The sequence below is a fragment of the Nicotiana attenuata genome, chromosome 6 (assembly GCF_001879085.1).
Source record: "Nicotiana attenuata strain UT chromosome 6, NIATTr2, whole genome shotgun sequence".
Taxonomy (NCBI): Eukaryota; Viridiplantae; Streptophyta; class Magnoliopsida; order Solanales; family Solanaceae; genus Nicotiana; species Nicotiana attenuata.
Window position 1 is genome coordinate 77285793 of NC_031994.1, and position 21816 is coordinate 77307608.

The 21816-nt window shown below is 36.6% G+C and overlaps 1 protein-coding gene across 2 annotated transcripts; it reads left to right on the top strand.

Annotated features, from left to right (window-relative positions):
• On the top strand, positions 3734-19348 carry LOC109227269 (transcription factor TFIIIB component B'' homolog). 2 transcript variants are annotated; one of them, XM_019392362.1, is made up of 16 exons: positions 3734-4129; positions 5545-5748; positions 5824-6005; positions 7358-7484; positions 7580-7777; positions 8899-8949; positions 9043-9090; positions 9586-10419; positions 10558-10668; positions 10870-10983; positions 11613-11686; positions 12022-12073; positions 12161-12247; positions 12324-12358; positions 18219-18290; positions 18381-19348. In XM_019392362.1, exons 1-16 carry the CDS (start codon positions 4028-4030, stop codon positions 18895-18897), a joined length of 2808 nt encoding a protein of 935 aa, XP_019247907.1. In that variant the 5' UTR covers positions 3734-4027; the 3' UTR covers positions 18898-19348. The 2 variants fall into 2 exon arrangements, with proteins under 2 accessions (XP_019247907.1, XP_019247908.1); XM_019392363.1 differs by lacking the exon at positions 9043-9090 and having other exon boundaries at positions 3735-4129.

The window sequence follows — 21816 nt, forward strand, 5'->3', positions numbered from 1 at the left end:
TATATAAGTGGAATACGAGTATAAGATGTAAAATTATGGTCTATTTATACTAATAAAAAACTATTCAACATTGGAAATACGGAAATAATTATTCGGGTGCTCTAGCCTTTTCCTCAATCTCAATCTTTCTTTTTCGAGTTGAACTTATAATCTAATGACATCAATTAACTAAAATCCACGACTAATTGATGCAAAATCAATGCAAGGGTAAGTAAGTCATTTGTAATCCAAAAACAACTACAGTAACTACTGCAATTCCAATTTAGTTTAGTTCGATAATCCACAATAAATAACTACACAAAAATGCTCTATTTGATAATTCACAATAAATTAATTACAAATAAAATTTAATCAAAGATCATGTACAGAAATTAAAGGTTCATCACAATCCCAAGTATAAAATATATCCACTTATGGAACCACTCTCAATTGAATTACAATATTCCATGACTATTATTAAGAAAAAAATGAGAGAAATTATTAATCATTTGCTCCTAGTTGTCTTGTTCTTTCAAGACCATTTCTACTCTTTCGAATCCGAAAGATACATTACTACTTACAACAAGTATTACGCCATATATAAAGACATCAATCCCCAGCTTGTTTTGGATAATTTTTACTTTATGCGACATATTATTGTGTTTTTCGTTATTACAAAGAGCTCACTTAGATTGCTGGTTCGATTTTCTAAATTTTTACTTGACGAGAGATTATCATATATCACGAAATACCTCATACAACAACGACTTAATTTTTGTCTACCTTCTTTCGCGCGATGCCTCACCGTTTCAAGACATGCCATATCATGGTTGCTTGGTACCTATAGAGTTTTGGTTGCGTCCATATGCTATTTAATTTTATGTTGTGTAGCGAGTCAATTATTGACTTTATAAGGTGTGTCGGTATAAACTACGCATATATACTGCAAGTCTGACTTTTTCCTCTTAACTTTCTTTTAACACTCAATTTCCTCCTTATATTGCACATTGGAATATAAGTAGGCTCTAATTAATGGTTACCATTGTGACGAGCCTCCCTTTCACAAAACTCGTCATATTTTAGTCCAAATCGATACTTCAAATGCTTTAACAAAGGGGGCACTGCTTGAACTTAATAATTTTTTGTAATTTCAAAACACCATAACTCTTTTTATTATTGTTATTATTATTATTTTTTGTTAAAGGGGTGCATTTATATTGCTAATTGAATAATTGAAAGAGATACATCAAAAGGGATATTAGGATCCCTATCAAATCTGGAAATCGAACCAAAGAATGGAGGATGTTAATACTACAATCAAAATCATGTCTAGGAGAATTAATTCCTAGTATATTTGCCCAAAAAACTTCATTTGCAAACATCGGATGAACAACCCATATGGTCAACCCTTGAACTCTTTACTTTTATTGATTTGACTTTAGATTATAATTATAATTTCAAAAAATATTTTTTTCTGAAATTATTATACACGATTATTATTGTCAATTGGGTACAATATATTCCACGGCGAGTTAGCTTTTATTTATTTATAAATTCACTTTATTTCATAGGTTTGGTAAAGTTATTAGCGTTCAAATGCTAGGGATATTAAAATACCAAAAATATGTGCAAAGATAGATCTCCTCATTTACCCAAATTAAAATATTAGCTCGATTATGTTAACCTATGCGACAAAATGCTCTTTATGAAACTAAAAATTAAAGCCTAAAGAGTTCCTTAAGTCTTTAAAATACATTACCTAAAAGTTAATATACTAGTAAGATAATCTCCCCTTCCAGGAAAAATGCATTTAATTCGTTTTTGTGGTTGTCTGAAATTCCAAATATGCATTAAATACCATATATCACTGAGCTAATCAATTGATGTTATAACTTTGTATTCCATACCCTATTATGCTAGATCATTCTTTCTTCGGACAAATTTAAATAAATTTTGTCTGAAATTCACTTAAATATGCATAGATTCATAATTATATTAATCGTACATACCCTACATATAGAGTTAAGGATTTACTCAAAAACTTGTCAGATTATATGCTAAGATGATCGGCTTTTTTTCGAAGATTTTATGCATTTAGACAACTTTTGTCTGTAGTTGTATCAGATTCGTATAATTTTAATTTTAAAGGTTTATTAAGTCTTTATGTTATTTTGAGTAGATTTCACTCGACACTCGAATTTAAAGTTCTAAAAAGCACCTATCTACTTTTGAATAAGACAAAATATCTTCTTAATCATGAATAAACGATCAAAATGAGTTGGATATTATTGGAAAGGTCAACGGTAGGCAACTATTAGTATGACTTATAACAGCTCACAACTAAAAGAAAATTATCAAATAATGTTGTATAGTTAAAGAATTATTTCAACCTACTCATTTGATTTTTTTAGAAGTAATGACTCTCATTCATCTGTACACCTTTTAGTTAACATTTCTTATAATTTTATAAATCAAAATAATATGAATTTATGTCCATATCACATATGAACTACATACTTCACAACATTTTATTTTTATTTCTCTTACCAGTTATTGATGAACTTTCATATAATTTAACCACGGTATATAAAGATAACACGAAAAAAAGAAGAAGAAAATACCTTACACAAAATTGGCTAACTAAAGTAACTAATTTACTGAACGATATTTTATTTTTATGTTCACTCACGTTTATCGATTAACTATTTCATAGGAGTATTTCATATTGCAAGCCAACTAACCTTACATAGCAGTTCATAGCGTTAAGATTGTTCCACAATTTTTTTGATAAGATAATATTGTTACACAAATTTTATGGAATATATTTATTCTTCAAATTTTCTAAATTAAAAATTTAATATGTAAGTTCTTAATTTCTTTTTTTTGTTCGAAATAAAACCTTCACATTTTTAGAGCGTTAAACCAGAAAGTAATTATAATATTTAATGAAATAAATCTAGAAAATAATGCATTACACAAATAATAAATAGGTGTCCTTTTCTCACTTTGTAGTAAAATTATAAATGGAGCAGGCTTTGTCGTAAGTTTTATATGATAAAATTTAATCTGTTTCCTAAGTTAATTTAACATAAGCTACTGGATTATTCAAGTGCTTCGGATATTACCAACTCTTTGCCAACTAGTACAACAGAGTTGTTTTATGAGCATGGAGCTAAGCGCAGTTCTGTGAATCAAATCAAATGTAGAGAATAAGAACAGTTAAATAAAATGAATTAAAATGATTTAATTTAGTAAAACTAAAAAATACTTAGGAGTAGTACTCCCTCCGGTTCAAAATAAGTGATTTTTTGGCATTTTTCTTGTGGTCAAAATAAGTAATTTTTCTATATTTCAAGAATGAATTAATTATATTTTTCTTACATTGTCCTTGGAGTAAATAGTGTTGGAATATGTGTTAAGAGTGTTTATGTGAGATAGTAAAAATTAATATGATTAATTCCAATGCTAATTAATGCTAAAAATTAGATTTCTTAATCCGTGTGAAAACATTCAGAAAATCTCTTATTTTGGATAGGAAGGAGTAATATTTAGTGGAAAGATAAGAATAACCTAACCATAAAAGTAAACACAAGGCACTTGGCATTTCAAAAAAGGGAAATAAAGAAACAAAATGCCACGCTTCTCAAACTTCGATTGGCGGACTCGATATTCCAAATTAAAGCAAATCCAATAACCCACGATAATTCCGACCCCAATCTCTCAGCGGGATTCTCCCCTACTTTTATTTTCCAACAACGAAAGCCCTCCATAAATTCAACGCTTTAAATTTACACCATTTATCTCCCCAAAACAAAAAAAAAAAAAAAAAAAAAGAGCCCTGCTCTTTATTTTCTAATTTCTACTAAAAAAAGTTCACTCATTTCCTTAGGGTTTCACAAGATCGTTTTCCTCTTCTCTTTGTGCAATACGCGGAGCAATTGATTTTGTTTCTTTCTGATAAACGCTATTTCTAGGGTTTGATGGTGTGAAGAGTTATTGTAAGTTTAAATCTGTATTGATTTTTCTAGGAGATCTTGAAGAAAAAGCGATGTCGGCTTCAAATAAAGAGCTAGAAGAACAACTTGCGGAAGCTGGGAATAAGCTTCTTCAGCCTCCTTCTTCACTTGACGAACTCATCATCTTGCTTGACGTAAAGCCTTTTTCTTATTTTTTATTCGCTTCTGTAGAGTTATTGCATTTTAAATTTCTTACATGGTGTCTTTTTTGCCTATTTGGTATATCTTAATATGCTGCCGTTGATGGTATTTTTCTTTGAATGTTCTATTAAGGATATAACTTTGGTATCTTGAAGGCATTCTGGGTCTTGCTCTATAATATCCAGCACTTGAACGCTGTTATCAGCTTTTCTTTTTTGATTGGTAAAGTAACTGTTATCAACACGCACACAAGGGAGTAACCTAATTGTCAATGAAGTGGGAGGAGAACCATGGGGGTCTAAGGTTAAAATCCTAGCTGCTGCAAGAATCACTAGGTGATTTCTTCCTCTGTATAAGACTTGGTGGGCAGAGTTGCTCAACACATGTGTGAGTGGCCTGGACACCATCTGCATTACAAAATTGAGAAGCGTTAATGAATTAGGCCACCTTTTGTTGGGCGACTTTTCCCGGTGAAAGTTTATATACATGGATTTGTGTTTGAACAATTTTATTAATCAATTGTCGCCTTAGTTTTAGAGTAACTATGGACAGTGCATCTTCATGTGCCCGGTTACAGAGTGACAAACAGTGACAATTGTTTCAAAATTTGGAACCATGGGTTTCCTGTGGAACCCCCGCCCTTGATAACTTGCTGATGAGGATTGCATGTTCTGTTGATACAAATGGGAGCTATTAAGGACATGCCAAACTATGTCCTTAGATTATTATTTAAAAGATTTGGTTTGTGAGTTTTTATGCTGCCATAATTCTCGTAGGAAAATGCATAAAACCTTTAGCCTGTGGACTAAAAATGGTGCTAACTAACCGTCATGACTTCATGAATGTGTATGTATGTGTGAACCTTTGAGTGTGATCTAATACAAAATCTCTGGGGAAGAGAATCAAGTTGTCCCGTGTTTCTTTCTCTCCTTCTTTAGGTGAGTCATTGAATTTTAGCTAGAGAGATTAACTTTTAAAACTTTTCTGGAAGTCATCCCCCATAGTAGTATGGTGAGGTTATGTGGAGAACTGGAGATTAAGAAATGCCAGAGTTTTTGAAAGCAAAAAGGAGAATGTAGTTAATCGTAAGTACAAGTGTATATTTTTGTTTAATTTTTGATGTAACAATATTCACAGCAAATGTTTTAGAGCCGGAGGCTTTTGTTGACTTTCTAGGTTCTTTACACTCACTGATTTTTTTTTTGGATGTACTCTTTCCCAGCATTAAGGATATTTCTTACATTGCCTGCCAAAAAAGGTTATGTAGAACTTGTTCTCTTCGAAAAGCACCAAGAAAAATCTTACTGTTATTGCTCATCTTCATCAATTTCTGTGAGAACTACTTTTGGTAATTCTGGTTACTGTGCTTGGCTAATCTTAATATACTTTTGGTTTTTTCTGCTTTAAGCAAGTAGAATTTTCCCTGTCAAAGGTGGAGCAATCACCGGCCGAATCAATGCATGATGCACTTTCTCCATTAATGAAGGCATTGGTTGCAAATGACCTCCTGAGGCATTCTGATCTTGATGTGAAGGTCGCAGTTGCTTCTTGTATAAGTGAGATAACTAGGATTACTGCACCAGATGCTCCATATGATGATGAGAAAATGAAGGTATGTGAAGTTTGCTTTCTCCTAGTTCTTTCTTATATATCAGCCCTCCAATAACATTCCACTTCGTTGATACAGGATGTCTTTCAATTAATTGTATCATCCTTTGAGAATTTACATGACCAGTCCAGCAGATCATATAATAAGAGGGTGTTGATCCTTGAGACAGTGGCCAAGGTCAGGTCATGTGTTGTCATGTTGGATCTAGAATGTGATAAGCTCATTACTGAGATGTTTCAGCACTTCCTTAAAGCTATAAGGTATTGCCATATATCTTAATCGTTCAACAGTAATTTTGTTTCTCTGATGTTTGGTTATTGATTCATGGTATGATGTGCCGCTGCTGCTGCTGCTTCTTCTACTTCTTCTACTTCTTCTTTAGCAGAAGTCTTGATACCAGCGAAGTGTTCTCGGACTTGTATTTTTTTGAGAATATGTCTGAAGTTATAATCGCCCACATTCCATCAAAGTGTGTGATTTTAGATTCATGGGATTGTGAACCTCTCATCATTTGGGTGCCTATACTGGGGTGTCAGCGGGATTAGTGTGATTGTTAGAGAGCAGGAATGAGGAAATCCATTGGCTACTTTTTTTGAATATCATTATCTAATTTGATCAACTTTTAGGAGTGACATTGGAAATGATTTTCCCTATAGCTTCTCATCATTTGGGTGCCTATACTGGGGTGTCAGCGGGATTAGTGTGATTGTTAGAGAGCAGGAATGAGGAAATCTATTGGCTACTTATTTTGAATATCATTATCTAATTTGATCAACTTTTAGGAGTGATATTGGAAATGATTTTCCCTAGTTGTTAAAGATATTTTATTTCTTTAGCCGAGGGTCTATTGGAAACAGTCTCTGCCCTTCCAGGGTAGGGGTAAGGCTGCGTACATCCTACCCTCCCAGACCACACTTGTGAGATTACACCGGGTGGTTGTTGTTGTTGTTAAAGATATTTTATTGATATGTGACATGACATGATCACATAGTTGTTTGGAGATATGTAGCTGGTGATTGGCCAGCAAAAATTTCAGAAGCTTTGCAAAAAAAAATTTGGTTTAAAACTTTCCTGCGGCACTTCGGTAGTTTTCTTTTTGAAATGGAAAAACTTCTGGAACAGTGGAAAGAACAATTAGTTTTTCTTTCTTCCTGATAACATTAAAAAGCTTATCAAAGACTTGTTCAGAAAATACTCCAAGCAGGCTCTTGATAACTATTTATAAAAGTAGCAAGATGATAGGTTTTACATCTAAGATGGTTGTAGATGCACGGGTTGCCGATCAACAGTGTACATCTAATCTCTGGAACATTACCCTTCTGTCAGTACACTCAACTGTGCTCCATGTTAAAGCTCAGAGTAGTTTTCTTTTGGAATGGTTGTACGCATGTAATGAATTACTCGCCGCAGTGGTGTAACTGGATAATGTCGTTTAAACTTATCAAATAAATGGATAATGTTGATTATGCAATCTTGTGGCCTCTGTTTTCTCCCCCATGTGAGGCACTCGACTTTTCTTATTTTTTTTGTATGCTAATTCCTATTGAATATGTTTAAGCATAGTAGTGAGCTCAACTGAATAGACTGTTCATTCATTGCCTTCCACTTTCAGAGAGGATCACCCAGAAAATATATTCTCATCCATGGCAACTATCATGACTCTTGTGCTGGAAGAAAGTGAAGAGGTACCCCTTGAGTTGCTCACCCCTCTATTGGCTAGTGTTAAAAAGGACAATGAGGTATGTTGTGGTCGAAGAGATGATATATTTTATGTTATTCCTCTTGAGTTCTCTGTAGTCTTGCGACAATGCTAAATTTAATAAGTTTCTTTCAGGAGGCGACACCAATTGCTAAAAGGTTGGGGGAGAAAGTATTTGCAAACTGTGCAGAGAAGCTTAAACCTTACTTGACGCAAGCAGTAGAATCATTGCACATCTCTTTGGATGAGTACAATAAAATTGTTACTTCAGTGTGTGAAGGGACTCTTCCAGCTGTTGGTCATATCAATGACAGTGTACCAAAGGAACAATTGGTTAGTCAACTTTTATTTCTAAGTTATTCTGTATCTGAACTTTTGCTGCTGAACTATTGCTGTACAGATTAACATGAAGTCTAACTTCACCTTTACATTTTCCCGCATAATCTAGGGAGTCTAAGACAATAATCTTTCTCGTGTTTAAGTTGTGGGTTTAGTTAATATCTGCTGGCCTGATAGTGGTGATGTTGTGTTGATGTTCACAAAATTAAAAGGTCCCTTTCCTATTCCTGTTGGAAACCTGATATGCATTCGTTGTTCCTCAAGGCTTAGATATGATTAGGGCCTGTAAGTTTCAGTTTCTTTTTCTAACAGTACATACTTGTTTTTCTTCCCTTGCTTCAATTTGACAAAGTATTTGATTTTGTAATTGAATTAGAGATGTAAAATGGCTCCACCAATTATAAGAGGTAGCAGAAAAGTGCCTTGAAGGAGAGTTTCTGCCTGTAATGTATTTGCCCATTGAGATGATAAAGCAAATACATTGTCCTTTCTTTAAAAACATTTTTAGCATGTATAAATCATAGCAATTAAAAAGATTGACTCTTTTTTTACATGATCTATGCATGTGTGGAGAGTAACTTTTGTTGGAAAGTATAGCTCACTTGATGTATCTTTAACTAGTTAATTCTAAATGCAAATATTCATTTGTCTGTGTCTGTTGACTGATGCGGTAACTGCTGAAATTCTGCTGTTTCATTGGGAAGATATCTATCTATTTCGCCTTGAGAGGGATAGTTACTTATGCATGGCTCTTGGAAAGAGTCAAGGCTGCAAATCATGTTTCACTCTTCTCTTTCAGTCATATTGACAATGTAATCAATTCACTTGTACGGTGATAGTACATTTGGTGCTATATCTACTTTAAATTATATCTGCTTGTCTGAAAGAAAATCAACTTCCTTGTTCTTTCCATGTCGACCTGTCACATATCAGGAATTGAATTCATTATTTTCTTTTTTCTTTTTCCGTTGTTGATTCTGATCTACTATTGTTGCAAATTTTTTGCCTGAGTAACTGCTTGAAGGTCTGTTATTTATAACTGCTAACAATGTAAGTGCCCTTATGCCCCCTCCTGGAGTTTTGATATTGATGATCTGTATTGATGTGTTTTCAAGGCTGCTGAGGGCAAGTTGGCTGATCTTCCAGAGGCTGCTCCGGCAACTCAGGTGTGAGACTTTGAATAACTTTGATAAGTGTTTCTTTCCCCAAAATTCTTGTCATAAATTTATTGTATATTGCCTCTGGATCATATAATTTAGGGTGATGGGAGCAAAGTGGCTACAGCATCTTCAGATGAGGCAGGCCAGGCATGTGGTTTGGATATTATCTAGGTGTTTGGACACATATTAATATTTGCAAATAATGAAATATTAATTGCAAATGAATGCGTCTTTTGCAATTTTGTCCATTATTTCAACTTTACTTAAAATAGAGAGTTTGAAGTTGAAAATCCTGTTTGAGGAGTATTTCAAGTGAAATAATGGTTCACTCACAAAACTTCAACTCTTTTCCCAAGAGAAATTCATGTCCAAACACAGTGAACTACTCCAAATACTCTTTTTCAACTTCAACTTCAAATGCTTATTTTTTCACCTTCAACCAAATGTTGTCCTAATGGGTCCTTAGTTTGTTTTTGTGTTGGTAAATCAGTGAATTTGACCCTTTTGAGTCAGTAATGTCTTTAATATTTGTAATGGATGGTGTGGGATTGAATATGTTAGCACCATAATATTCTTATGGTGTGAAAACATCGTTGGCTGGCTGTTATTACAAGGTATTTATTTGGTAACTTGTTTGATCAGATGGCTGAGAGCATAAGAGAAGAAGCACGTTCAGAAGATATTGACCCCACAGTGAATAGATCTCCCAAATCAATCATAAGTAATGGCGTTAGTCAGGAGAATGTGGGATCGGCTGCTGAAGCAGAACTATTAGCAAATGCTGGAGGTCATGATGAGGCGGATCTGCAAGATGCTGCTAAGACACCATCCAAATCTGAGTCTGATGATTTAAGGGCTGGAAAGTCTACAAATTCAGAATCCAAGTCAGAACAAACTGCTAAGAAAAGAGGAAAAAGGACAAACTCTTCAAACTCAGCAGAATCTTCTCACCAAGCTTGTGATGATAGTGAAAAAGAAGCTGGGAAGCTTCCAGATCATCAGAATAATCAAAACAAAAATGACCAAAGTTCAGCTTCTGAAGATCCAGCGGTTGAGCAGTCTAACTCTTTGGAGGAGGAGCTGGAAACTACTCTTCAGGACTCTGCACCCAAAGAATCTGAGGGGGAAGCTGTTAATGTTGCTCCTTCGTCCACTGTTCTGAGCCTTCCTGATGAGAGTGCACCGAAGAAAGGTGGTCGGCGAAAAGAGGACAGCTTAAATCAAGAAGAGTGTGTGTCTGAGAAGGAATCTGAAGCTACAAGTGACTTGGAGGTTAAACAGGTGAGGCGCCCTTCGAAGAAAGCTCCTTCAGAGCCTTCTCATAAGGAGAATGAAGGTGGATCGACCAGTGATGGGGAGGCGAAAAAGCAGAAGAAATCGGGTAAGAAGATTGATATCAAGAATAAGAATCAGGTTGGTCCATCTGTGAGAAATAAAGAAGATAGCAAAAAGCGTGGACGTGGAAAAGCTAGTCCGGTAAAAAAACTCCCTCAATCCTCTATTTAATATGATGTTGGAGTAATTTATCTTCTCTTTATGTAACTTTATTTCTCTGTTGGATTTATCAATATCTCTTCATGTCTGTCTTATAAGTTGTCAATTTTAACTGTGCAGGAGACAGCGCCTCCACAAGAGTCACCTGATGACTCTGCTAAACATGAATGTAATGAAGAGGATATTCCCAGGACGAGTGCAAAGAAAAAGCCTTCGTCAGGCAAGGGCAGGGTAAGCATTTTACATTTTTGTTTTCTTGTTATTATGAACATTTATATCTAGATAATAATGTTACATGCCATGCTCTATTTTACAAATATGGATTTTGTCCTGTTTGTGCAGTTCTTACAACCGAGCCTGTTAGACTTTATTTCTGCGTTAGACTTGCCATGACCCTCCGTGCCTGTCTCATGTTGTTGTTTTGTTTTGCAGGAGATAGTACCTTCTCCAGAGTCTCCAGATAACTCTGCTAAGCATGAAAGTAACGAAGAGGAAACACCCAGGACAAGTGCAAAGAGAAAGCAGCGTTCTTCAGGCAAGGACAAGGTAAGCATTTTCATGTTTTTTACTCCTTTCTTATTTTGTGGGTTTCTATCGTACTAATGCTCTGTGCTATGCTTGTTCTATTTTGCAAATGTAAAAATGGTGTTTTTATGCTGCAATTCTTCCAACCAATTTTTGTTATAAAAGTCGATAGTGGTTAGCAAGTAGTATAGACTTACCATTTGTTGCCACCTGTTAAGTTCTTGTATACACACAGACACACATTTTGCTTGTTCTTTAAAATAGCTCTTTGTTCCAAAACCTAACATTTGTGTTAGGAAACAACTAAGCCAAATGCAAATGTCACCTTAATCTTGCTGAATGCGTGCTTAATTTTTTTTCTTTTTTTTTGCTCTTACGTTCCCCCTTTCGTCAGGGGACTACTGCCTTTCTTTCTCCAACTCACCTCTTCTGTGTTGCTGACATTTGTTGGCACTCATTTCTGATTGCTTGTTTTTAATTGAATTCACTTAGGAAGACGGTTATCGTAAGTCAGGGTTTTATCTTGACAAACTGCTTTATTCTAGATCAAATTCATTTAGCTTCTACAATACTCCTGTGTGATTAACAAGTTGTTTGCCTGAGAGATTAATACCTAATCACACTGCCACTGTACTGCTTTTACTTGTCAGGTAAGCGAGACTGTGCAACATGGTGAGAGCCTGGTTGGTAAAAAAATCAAAGTTTGGTGGCCATTGGATAAAGAGTAAGTGTTTATCTTACTTTATTATGCTGCTGCCTGACATGTTTTTCCTGTCCAAGCATGTTTTTCCCCTCATAACTGACCCCGACAGTTTAGAATTACTATCATATTGAGTTCGCTGAAATTGCTGAGTAATTTCTCCAGTTCTATTTTTTCTTGAATCTTTTTATCTGCATTAGTATATGTTACATCTTATTTTACTTATAAAAAAAGGTATATATTACATCTTAGAAATGATATTATGCCATTGGTCTGCGTCTTGGGAAATGAGGATGCAAGTGTTGGGATACCTCAAGATATGTATTAGAATTTATGCTGATATTCCTTTGTTGTTACAGATTTTATGAAGGTGTTGTTGAGAAGTTTGATTCTGCCAAAAAGAAGTACAGAGTGAGTGCAGTTTGTTTTCTGCTGCGTAGAATTGAATTGTTTCATTTGCACTAAGCCTTCTATATTTGAATGATAATTTCTTATTAGGTTGTCTACACTGATGGGGATGTAGAAACCATAAATCTCACAGAGGAACGCTGGAAGTTAGTAGAAGATGATCCAATGTCAGAAGGGGTTAGTTACTGGCTGTAATTTGCATTTGTTATGATTTTGTATCTCTTTGATACATTTGTATGCGCTCTGTTGACAGGAACAAATAGCAAGTGCTGATGCAGCTTCCGAGAGGTAAGCATAGCTGTTTATCACCTTATTCTTATTTGGTTTTCAAGGCATTTATTCACACCTGAAGCTATAATACTGACCAGGGTACAGCTAAGAGCATCCTAATTGTCCACCTCATTCTTATTTCTTATTTGGTTTTCAAGGCATTTATTCACGCCTGAAGCTATAATTACTGACCAGGGTAGAGCTAGGAGCATCCTAAATGTCCACCTTTCTGGAACCCTTCTGCTTTTCTATCTAAGATTGTCCTTCAACTGTCTCTTTACCACTATAACTACTTACAAATACATCTTAACTGAAGAATATGATAAAAGATTCTCATTGCTGTTTTATTATTTTATATTTCTGTGAACCTTTGTTGCTAAAAGGGTTAGAGATCTTTGGCCAAGTTGTTTGATTAGTATGGAATGCGAAGCTAGCTTACAATCCATTTTTGTTGTATTCTATATGATGAGAAGCGATGAGAGTTTGTCTACAGGAGGGTTGGCTACCTTTTCTTTCGAAACCTTTTTGTTGCTTGGTTGACCTACTTTGGAAATCTGTTAAAGGTTGTTGATTTCAAGTCTTATTGAGCACATGGTTAGCTACTGAAGTATTAAATTGTCTTATTTTAACTTGTGTCTATATGGTTTGGCCTGGTTTATGCAAGTTCTTGATTTCCTTGTTCTATTTGCAGCATTTCTGCTATTTTAGTAACTGTGAGAAAGCACGGGAGAAAATATGATATTGATATCGATGTTGATATTGTGTGTTCAATACAATATAATAGGTATAGCTATACTATACAAGGACATACTACTCATATTCCAATATGGGACAAGACTACATTATGTACATATCTAACACTCCCTCTCAAGCCGGTGCATACACATCATATGTACGGTGCTTGTTACACATGTAACTAATACGAGAACCAGTAAGAGACTTAGTGAAAATATGTGCTAATTGACCATTCGACTTTACAAACTTTGTAACAATATCTCCTGAAAGTAATTTTTCTCTGACAAAGTGACAATCGATCTCAATGTGTTAGTCCTCTCATGGAACATCGGATTTGACGCAATATGAAGAGCAGCTTGGTTATCACACACTAGTTCCATCTTGTTGATTTCTCTTAACTTTAACTCCTTGAGCAACTGCTTGACCCAAACTAACTCACACGTTGCCATAGCCATGGTCCGCTATTCGGCTTCGGCGCTAGATCGAGCAACTACATTCTGTTTCTTGCTCTTTCAGGAGACCAAATACCTCTTACTAGAACACAATATCCAGATGTAGATCGTCTATCAGAAGGTGATCCTACCCAATCAGCATCTGTGTACCCAACAATCTGCTCGTGGCCTCGATCCTCGAATAGTAATCCTTTGCCTGGAGCTGACTTTATATACCGAAGAGTACGAACAACTGCATCCCAGTGATTATCACATGGAGAATCCATAAACTGACTTACAACACTCGCCGGAAAAGAAATGTCAGGTCTAGTCACTGTGAGGTAATTCAATTTTCCAACCAACCTCCTGTATCTCGTAGGGTCTCTAAGAGGCTCCCCCTGTCCAGGCAGAAGCTTAGCATTCAGATCCATAGGAGAGTCAATAGGTTTGCAACCCATCATTCCAGTCTCCTCAAGAATGTCTAAGGCATAATTATGCTGTGAAATAACAATACCTGAGCTAGACTGAGCGACCTCAATACCTAGGAAATACTTCAGTTTGCCTAGATCCTTAGTTTGGAAGTGCTGAAAGAGATGTTGCTTCAGATTAGTAACCATCCTAATCGTTGCCAGTAAATGCAACATATCAACATAAACTACCAGATAAATGCACAGATTCGGAGCAGAATGCCGATAAAACACAGAGTGATCGGCCTCACTACGAGTCATGCCGAACTCTTGAATAATTGTGTTGAACTTACCAAACCAAGCTCGAGGGGACTGTTTCAAACCATATAGTGACCTGTGCAATCTGCATACATAACCACTAAACTCCCCCTGAGCAACAAAACTAGGTGGTTGCTCCATATAAACTTGCTTCTCAAGATCACCGTGGAGAAAAGCATTCTTAATGTCTAACTGATAAAGAGGCCAATGACGTACATCAGCCATGGACAAAAAAAGACGAACAGATGCTGCTTTAGCCACGGGAGAGAAAGTATCACTATAATCAAGCCCAAAAATCTGAGTATATCCTTTTGCAACAAGACAAACCTTAAGCCGATCAACCTGGCCATCCGGGCCGACTTTGACTGCATAAACCCAACGACAACCAATAGTAGATTTACCTGCAGGAAGAAGAACAAACTCCCAAGTGCCACTCGCATGTAAAGCAGACATCTCGTCAATCATAGCATATCGCCATCCTGGATGAGATAGTGCCTCACCTGTAGACTTAGGTTAGGGATGGAAACAGTGGACAAAGAAGATATAAAAGCATAATGAGGTGACGACAGACGATGATAACTTAGACCAACATAGGGGGGATTAGGATTAAGTGTGGTCCGTACACCTTTTTTGATGAAGAAGTGTGGGCCGTACACCTTTGCGGAGTGCAATTGGTTGACTAAGAGGAGACAAGTCCGCAGTAGACTAAGAGGATACACGTCTGCAGAAGGTGCAGAATCTGATGCAGAACGTGAATCACCTAGGCCTGATGCTGGATGTGGACGACGATGATAAGTCAATAGTGACTAAGAGGAGACAAGTCTGCAGTAGACTAAGAGGAGACACGTCTGCAGAAGGTGCAGAATCTGATGCAGAACGTGAATCACCTAGGCCTGATGCTGGATGTGGACGACGATGATAAGTCAATAGTGACGGAGTTGTAGAAGGTTGAACTGGATTATGTGGAGGAACTAGAGCTATAGATGGTGGAACGGGAGCTATAGGTGGTGGAGCTGGAGATATAGAGGAAGATGGATGGGAGATAGTGACTGAATCTCCAAAAGAAGAGACTGGTAGTACCTTCGAAATATCTAAGTGATTACCTGGACCTGTTAAGTATGATTGAGTTTTAAAGAAGGTAACATCATCGGACCTAAGGTACCGCTGGAGGTCAGGAGAATAGCATCGATACCCTTTTTGCGTTCTCGAGAAACCAAGAAATACGCACTTAAGAGCACGAGGAGCTAACTTATCTGTTCCTGGAGTAAGGTTATGGACGAAACAAGTGCTTCCAAAGACACGAGGCGGAAGAGAGAACAAAGGTAAGTGGGGAAACATGACAGAGAATGGAACTTGGTTCTGGATAGCTGAAGATGGCATACGATTAATAAGATAGCAAGATGTAAGAACTGCATCCCCCTAAAACGCAACGAAGCATGAGATTGTATGAGTAGGGTACGAGCAGTTTCAATAAGATGTTTATTCTTTCTTTCAGCTACCCCATTTTGTTGAGATGTGTACTGACAAAGATGTTTGATGAATAATCCCATGAGATTTCATAAACTGCTGAAATGGGGAAGACAAATACACTCGGGCATTATCACTACGAAATGTGCGAATAGAAACCCCAAATTGATTTTGAATTTCAGCGTGGAAGGTTTGGAAAATAGAAAAAAACTCAGATCGATTTTTTATCAAAAATATCTTAGTGCACCTGGAATAGTCTTCAATGAAACTAACAAAGTAGCGGAATCTTAAGGTAGAACTGACCCGACTAGGACCCGAAACATCTGAATGGACTAAAGTAAAAGGTGACTCTGCCCGATTATCAATACGTCGAGGGAAATGAGAGCGAGTATGCTTACCGAGCTGACAGGACTCACTCTAGAGCTGACAAGTGAGATAAACCAGGTACCATTTTCTGAAGTTTTGACAAACTGGGATGTCCCAACCGTTTATGTAATAAATCTGGTGAATCAGTAACAGGACAAGTTGTTGAAGGAAGACAAGATGTGAGTCCTGTGATTTAGCACGGATAAGGTAATAAAGTCCATTTGATTCACGTCCGGTACCAATGATCCGCCATGTACTGCGTCCCTGTATAAAAACATGGTCATCAAGAAATAAAACAGCACATTTAAGTGATTTGGCTAGGGGACTAACAACTATGATATTAAAAGGACTATTAGGGACATAAAGAACTGAATCTAAAGGTAAGGAAGGAATTGGGCTTGCTTGACCTATTGTAGTTGCCATTGTTTGAGACCCATTGGCCATTGTGACTCTTGGAAGAGATTGAGAATACGAAATAGTAGTGAAAAGAGATTTGTTACCAGAAATATGATCCGATGCACCTGAATCAATGACCCAAGACTCAGAGGATGAAGATTGAGAGACACAAGTCACGCTATTACCTGTTTGAACAACGGAAGCTATCTCAGAAGATGTCTGCTTACCTGCTCTGTATTGAAGAAACTCAAAATAATCCGCTAAAGAAACCATCCTACTATTCGAAGTATCGGTTCCCATGTCGCTACAATTAATAGTAGTGGGGTGAACTTGAAATAGTGGAAATCAGTAACTCCTATGGGAAAACTGAAGAGATCGCTGAGAAAACACTGATTACAGCAGGAAAAACAGAACACTGTTTTGCCAGAAACACTGTAGCTCTCGAAATATTACTGTAGCAGCCGAAAAAAATTCAAAGTGGTCGGAATGAAATAAAAATAGTAGGGGTAGGTCGGAATTACCAGACGACCCACCTGTTCTGAAGAAACTTTTTCAAAAAATGGCCGGAAGTCCACTTCTTAAATCACTGTTCACTGCCGGAAAAATATAAAAGTGGTCGGAATTTGGTGTAACCTGGATGGGTAGGCTCGGAATTGCAAGGATAACAATCTGTCCTGAAGAGTCGTCGCCAAAAAATAATTGGCTCACGCGATGTCGGAACTTTGCCGGAAAATTTTCTTCCGGCGGCGAGTGGCGGCGCGTGGAGGGTCTTCTGACGGAGATTTTTTTATGGGTTGGTTTCCGGAGCCCGATCTACTTTGTGGTGGTGTTGGTTTTTGCACAACACTGACGAAAAGTGGCTTTTTTTACTTGCGGCAGACCTGTATTTGCTGGAAAAAGACTTCCGGTCGACTGATTTTTCTTCCCGGAGTCGCTGGAATTTATGCACAGCGATAGATCTCTCACGATTACTCTGATACCATGTGAGAAAGGCACGGGAGAAAATATGATATTGTTATTGATATTATGTGTTCAATACAATACAAGAGGTCCTTATTTATACCTATACTATACAAGGACATACTACTCATATTCCAATGTGGGACAAGACTACATTATGTACATGTCTAACAGTAACTGAAAAAAGTGGTAGGTATGATGATAGGGCTGGTTGTGATTTTTCCCCATGGAATTTCTTCTTCTTACTGTAGGATGAGCAAAGTGAGACCGTACTCATTGCGCTATTGTATTTGTGAATGATTATGTTTTGGGAAATGTCATATTCATTCTTTTGTCTGCTTCCTTCCCTGATTCTCTGGCCTTCATTGATCTTGCTACACGGATGGGGCGATATGAGAAGCTTAATGTATGACCTATGCATAAAAGAAATTGAAACCTAAATAATTAAGTGATAATTAGTTTTTTTTCTTCTCAATCACTATATATAACAGTTTTTTTTTAATGTTTCGACCTGGTGTCCTTTGCCCGTTTTGGGACGCGACTAACCCGGATTCGTGCCGGGAAGTCCCACTTTGGGATGTAAAGTGCTCCCTACCAAAAGAAACTCCGTAGGATAGGAAAGTATTTACCTCATGGCTAAGGATAGGAAAGTATTTACCTCATGGCTAAGGATAGGGGGAAGTATTTACCACTCCACAAACTTTTGGTGTTTATCCTCTATAAAAATGATCTTTTCTTTCATATTCTAGCAGTATGACAATTCTTTGTGGTTCTTTGACTCTGCTTTAACTATGCCAGACAGAAGAAGAAAAAACCTAGAAATGCTGAATCATCAGCGAAGCATGCAAGAGTGGAGGCTTCACCTAAAAGGTTGTAAAATCTCCTTAACGCGTGCTTGTGTGATGTATTAACATATTGTTGGGAAGCCTAACGGTTTCAGTGGTGGGTCTCTTTCTGCAGCAAGTCAAAAGACACGACAACAAAATCTGGACAGAAATCTAAGGATGATGGTAAGCTTAAGCACAACTTAAAAGATGGCACCTCAAAATCTGGCGGGAGAACTGACGATACAACCAGCAGTAAATCTAAGGCCCAATCTAAAAAGAGCAGTGGCAAATCTGTTGATGATACTGAAAAGCCATCTGCTCGGTCTAAAGATGTTAGCAGTACTCCCAAATCCAAGTCCAAGCAAGATACCCCGTCATCGACTGCCAACAAGTCCAAGCAAGAAACAGTTACAGCTGCCGTCAAGTCCAAAAATAAAACCCCTCAAAGTGGCGGCAAGCCCAGTGCCAATGGCATGGAGAAGCTAAAATCGAGCTCGTCGAAGGTTAAAGGAAGTGGGAACGAGAAGGAAAAAGCAACTAATTTGGCAAAAAACCCTGATAGCAGCTCGAAGGGAAAATTCTCTAGTGCGTCGAAGGAACGAGAAAGTGAGGCAAAGAGTGGAAAGAAGCGTGGGAGAGGAAAGAACTGATTATTTGATGCACATCTGTAGTAGTGGAGCTGCTTTGTTAGTGCCTATGCTACATTCTTGGACCTGTTACAGCTCACTGAAGAGGCTATAGAGCCTAAGTATGCCTTGTATGCTATTTGCTGTCTGGCACAATCTGGAGTCACAGCTTGCAAATGTGTCTTAGGTTCTTAGTTATGTTGGTACTAGGTTTCTGCGTAGTCTGTCAGTTAAGCATATTGGTAGCTGTAATTTGTTAGTTTTTATCATTTTGGTTGCTAGTTGTATTCACCCCTATTATTTTTAACCCTGTAGCTTAGGCATTAGATACCCTGTTGGTGAGAAGTTTATGGATGTGTAAGCTGGATGATAAATTTCTACCTTTTGTCCTCGCAGCTGGTAATCCAAATCGGGCTTTAATATGACTGTAAGTTGTTACATTACTTATCTGTTAATACTGGGTTTGCTTGCTTGATTTGGAGCTGGCAAAGTAGATAAATTGGGCCTTTGGCCGGTCAACCTATTGTGTTGTGGGGTAGAGCCTGTCCGTGCGATCTTCCTATGTATTGTCAGAGTTGTTTTTACTACATTATTTTGTTAAAATGAAAGAAAGTTCTTTTTACTACGGCATTTTCTTGAAATGAAAGAATATATTTTTTCTACATCATGAAAAGAAAGTATTTTTTTTGTTTAAATGAGAAAAAAATTACCTTTTTTTATATCTTGAAAAGAAAATATTCATTGTTGAAGTGAAAAAAAAAATACTCTATCTATAACACGAGAAGAAAGTACTATTGATTGGGGTGAGAGTGGAGTTGGTGTTGGGGTAGGGTGTGGGTGGGGTGGTAGGAATGGGGGAAGGTTGGAAACGAGTTAGACAATATTTCCCCTTTTCTTGATAGGAAAAATATTTTTTCTCCAATTGGAATAAAATGAGTTAATTAGGAAACTATTTTTCAAAATATTTGAGCTTACTAAACATAAAAGAGTTGAAAAACTTAGCTCAAAGTAATAATATAAAACAAAAAAATAGACAACAATGTAGAGAGAAAGAGAAGAGAATCTATTTCTTCCATGTATTCAAGTGTGTACAATGTGATGTCCAAACCCTCTATTTATAGGATGACATTGAGGTATACAAAGGATATCATAAACATGATATTAACTATTGAGATCATAGGGAGGTTATGGAGGTGTGAGAGTTACAACTATAATGGTGAGAAGTAGTGGGAGTTATCTACTTAATGGAGAAGAGTAGTGTGAGTAACTTCTTTAGAAGTTATAGACATTCACTACAAAATAATATTTCATAACACTCCCCCTTGGATGTCTATAGATAATGTGCCTCGTTAAAACCTTACTAAGAAAAAACCCTGTGGGAAAAAATCTTAGTGAAGGAAAAAGAGTACACATATCTTGTAATACGCATTATTTGCTGCCTCATTAAAAACCTTGCCAGAAAAAACCCAGTGGGATTAAATCTTAGCTAAGGGAAAAAGAGTACAACGCGTATTTGTCTCCCCCTGATGAAAGCATCACTTTATTCTTCGGAGACGACGAATTCCAAGCTTGTATAACAACTTCTCTAATATTGAGATCCGCAATGTCTTGTGAAGAAGTTTGTCAAATTATCACTTGAACAAATTTGTTGAAGAACTTTGGTGAATGGCTTTATTTTGTTTCCTTCGATAGTCCTTTCAATTGATATAAGCAAACAACATTATCTTCAGTATTATTGGAATCTTCTTTTCAAAGTCAAGTCACACGTCTGTTGTGTGTTGAGCCCCTTGCTTTATCAGTTGCTTATCTTGGCATGACTTGAATAAGTATCAACAATTAACTGCCTTGTAGAATATTAATATGACATTACCCCTCACATGGAAATAGATTGTTTGAACAACGAACTATGCCCTGCATTTGTATAACCAACAAAACCTTGACAATATTTGTTAGAATAAACAAATCTATATCAAGGATTCCTTTTGCAATATAACACCAATCATATTTCAATATCTCCATATAGCCTTTATACTTTCAGCTGTTGGGACTATCCGTCCAACTTCATATTTTTCAGATGAAGTCAATTTCATTGCATATTTTTCATTTGGCCAATCATTTATCTGTTCAAATTTCATGACACATTTGAGCTCAAGATCCTCGTCAATATTAATAATATTGAACGCTACATTATATCAACAATATCGTCGACGATCATTTTACATCGGTTTCATCATCACTCTATAAAGACATAACTTATCGAGATCTCATTAAAATGTTATGTCATGGTGCTTTTATAAAGCACTTGCCTCCTTAATTATGACCATCTTGAACATTTGCTCCCTCTTCTTCAAGGAGTTTTATTCTTTGGATCGATTAGTCTATTTACGTCTTCATGCGTCCCATACACTATGTCCATCATGGACTTTATTCTATTTGGAGCATTAGCAGCTGGAATATGACATTTAGCTTTGGGTCAACAATGTGCTGGAAATATTTTAGAAATGAATTATCACTTGAACTTCAAGTTCACATTTTCTTGTACGAGGATCTAGATGTATTCATAATAATTCATTTCACGTATCACTTTTTCAGCTGCTTGTTTTCTCCCCCTAATGTTGGGATCACCAACAGATATCCCCAACCCTTCCTGGGGACCAACTTTTGTACATTGTGGTGGCACAATTAAATCATATAGTACATCCATATTCTCTAGATGAAAATATTTGGTTCCTGACCCTGAACCATTGTGATGGGAGAATGTATCATAACTTGTTGGCTAGATGCGTACATTGCTGCTGTATATTAAATAATACACTTCATACAAAAATTTTTATTTGGAGTTTATTCTCATAACCGATGGTTTAGCTATAATTGGGGCATACAATTTCTACTAAACCAACTTGGATTTAAACCAGCATTATCAACACAATTTACATTCTGGAA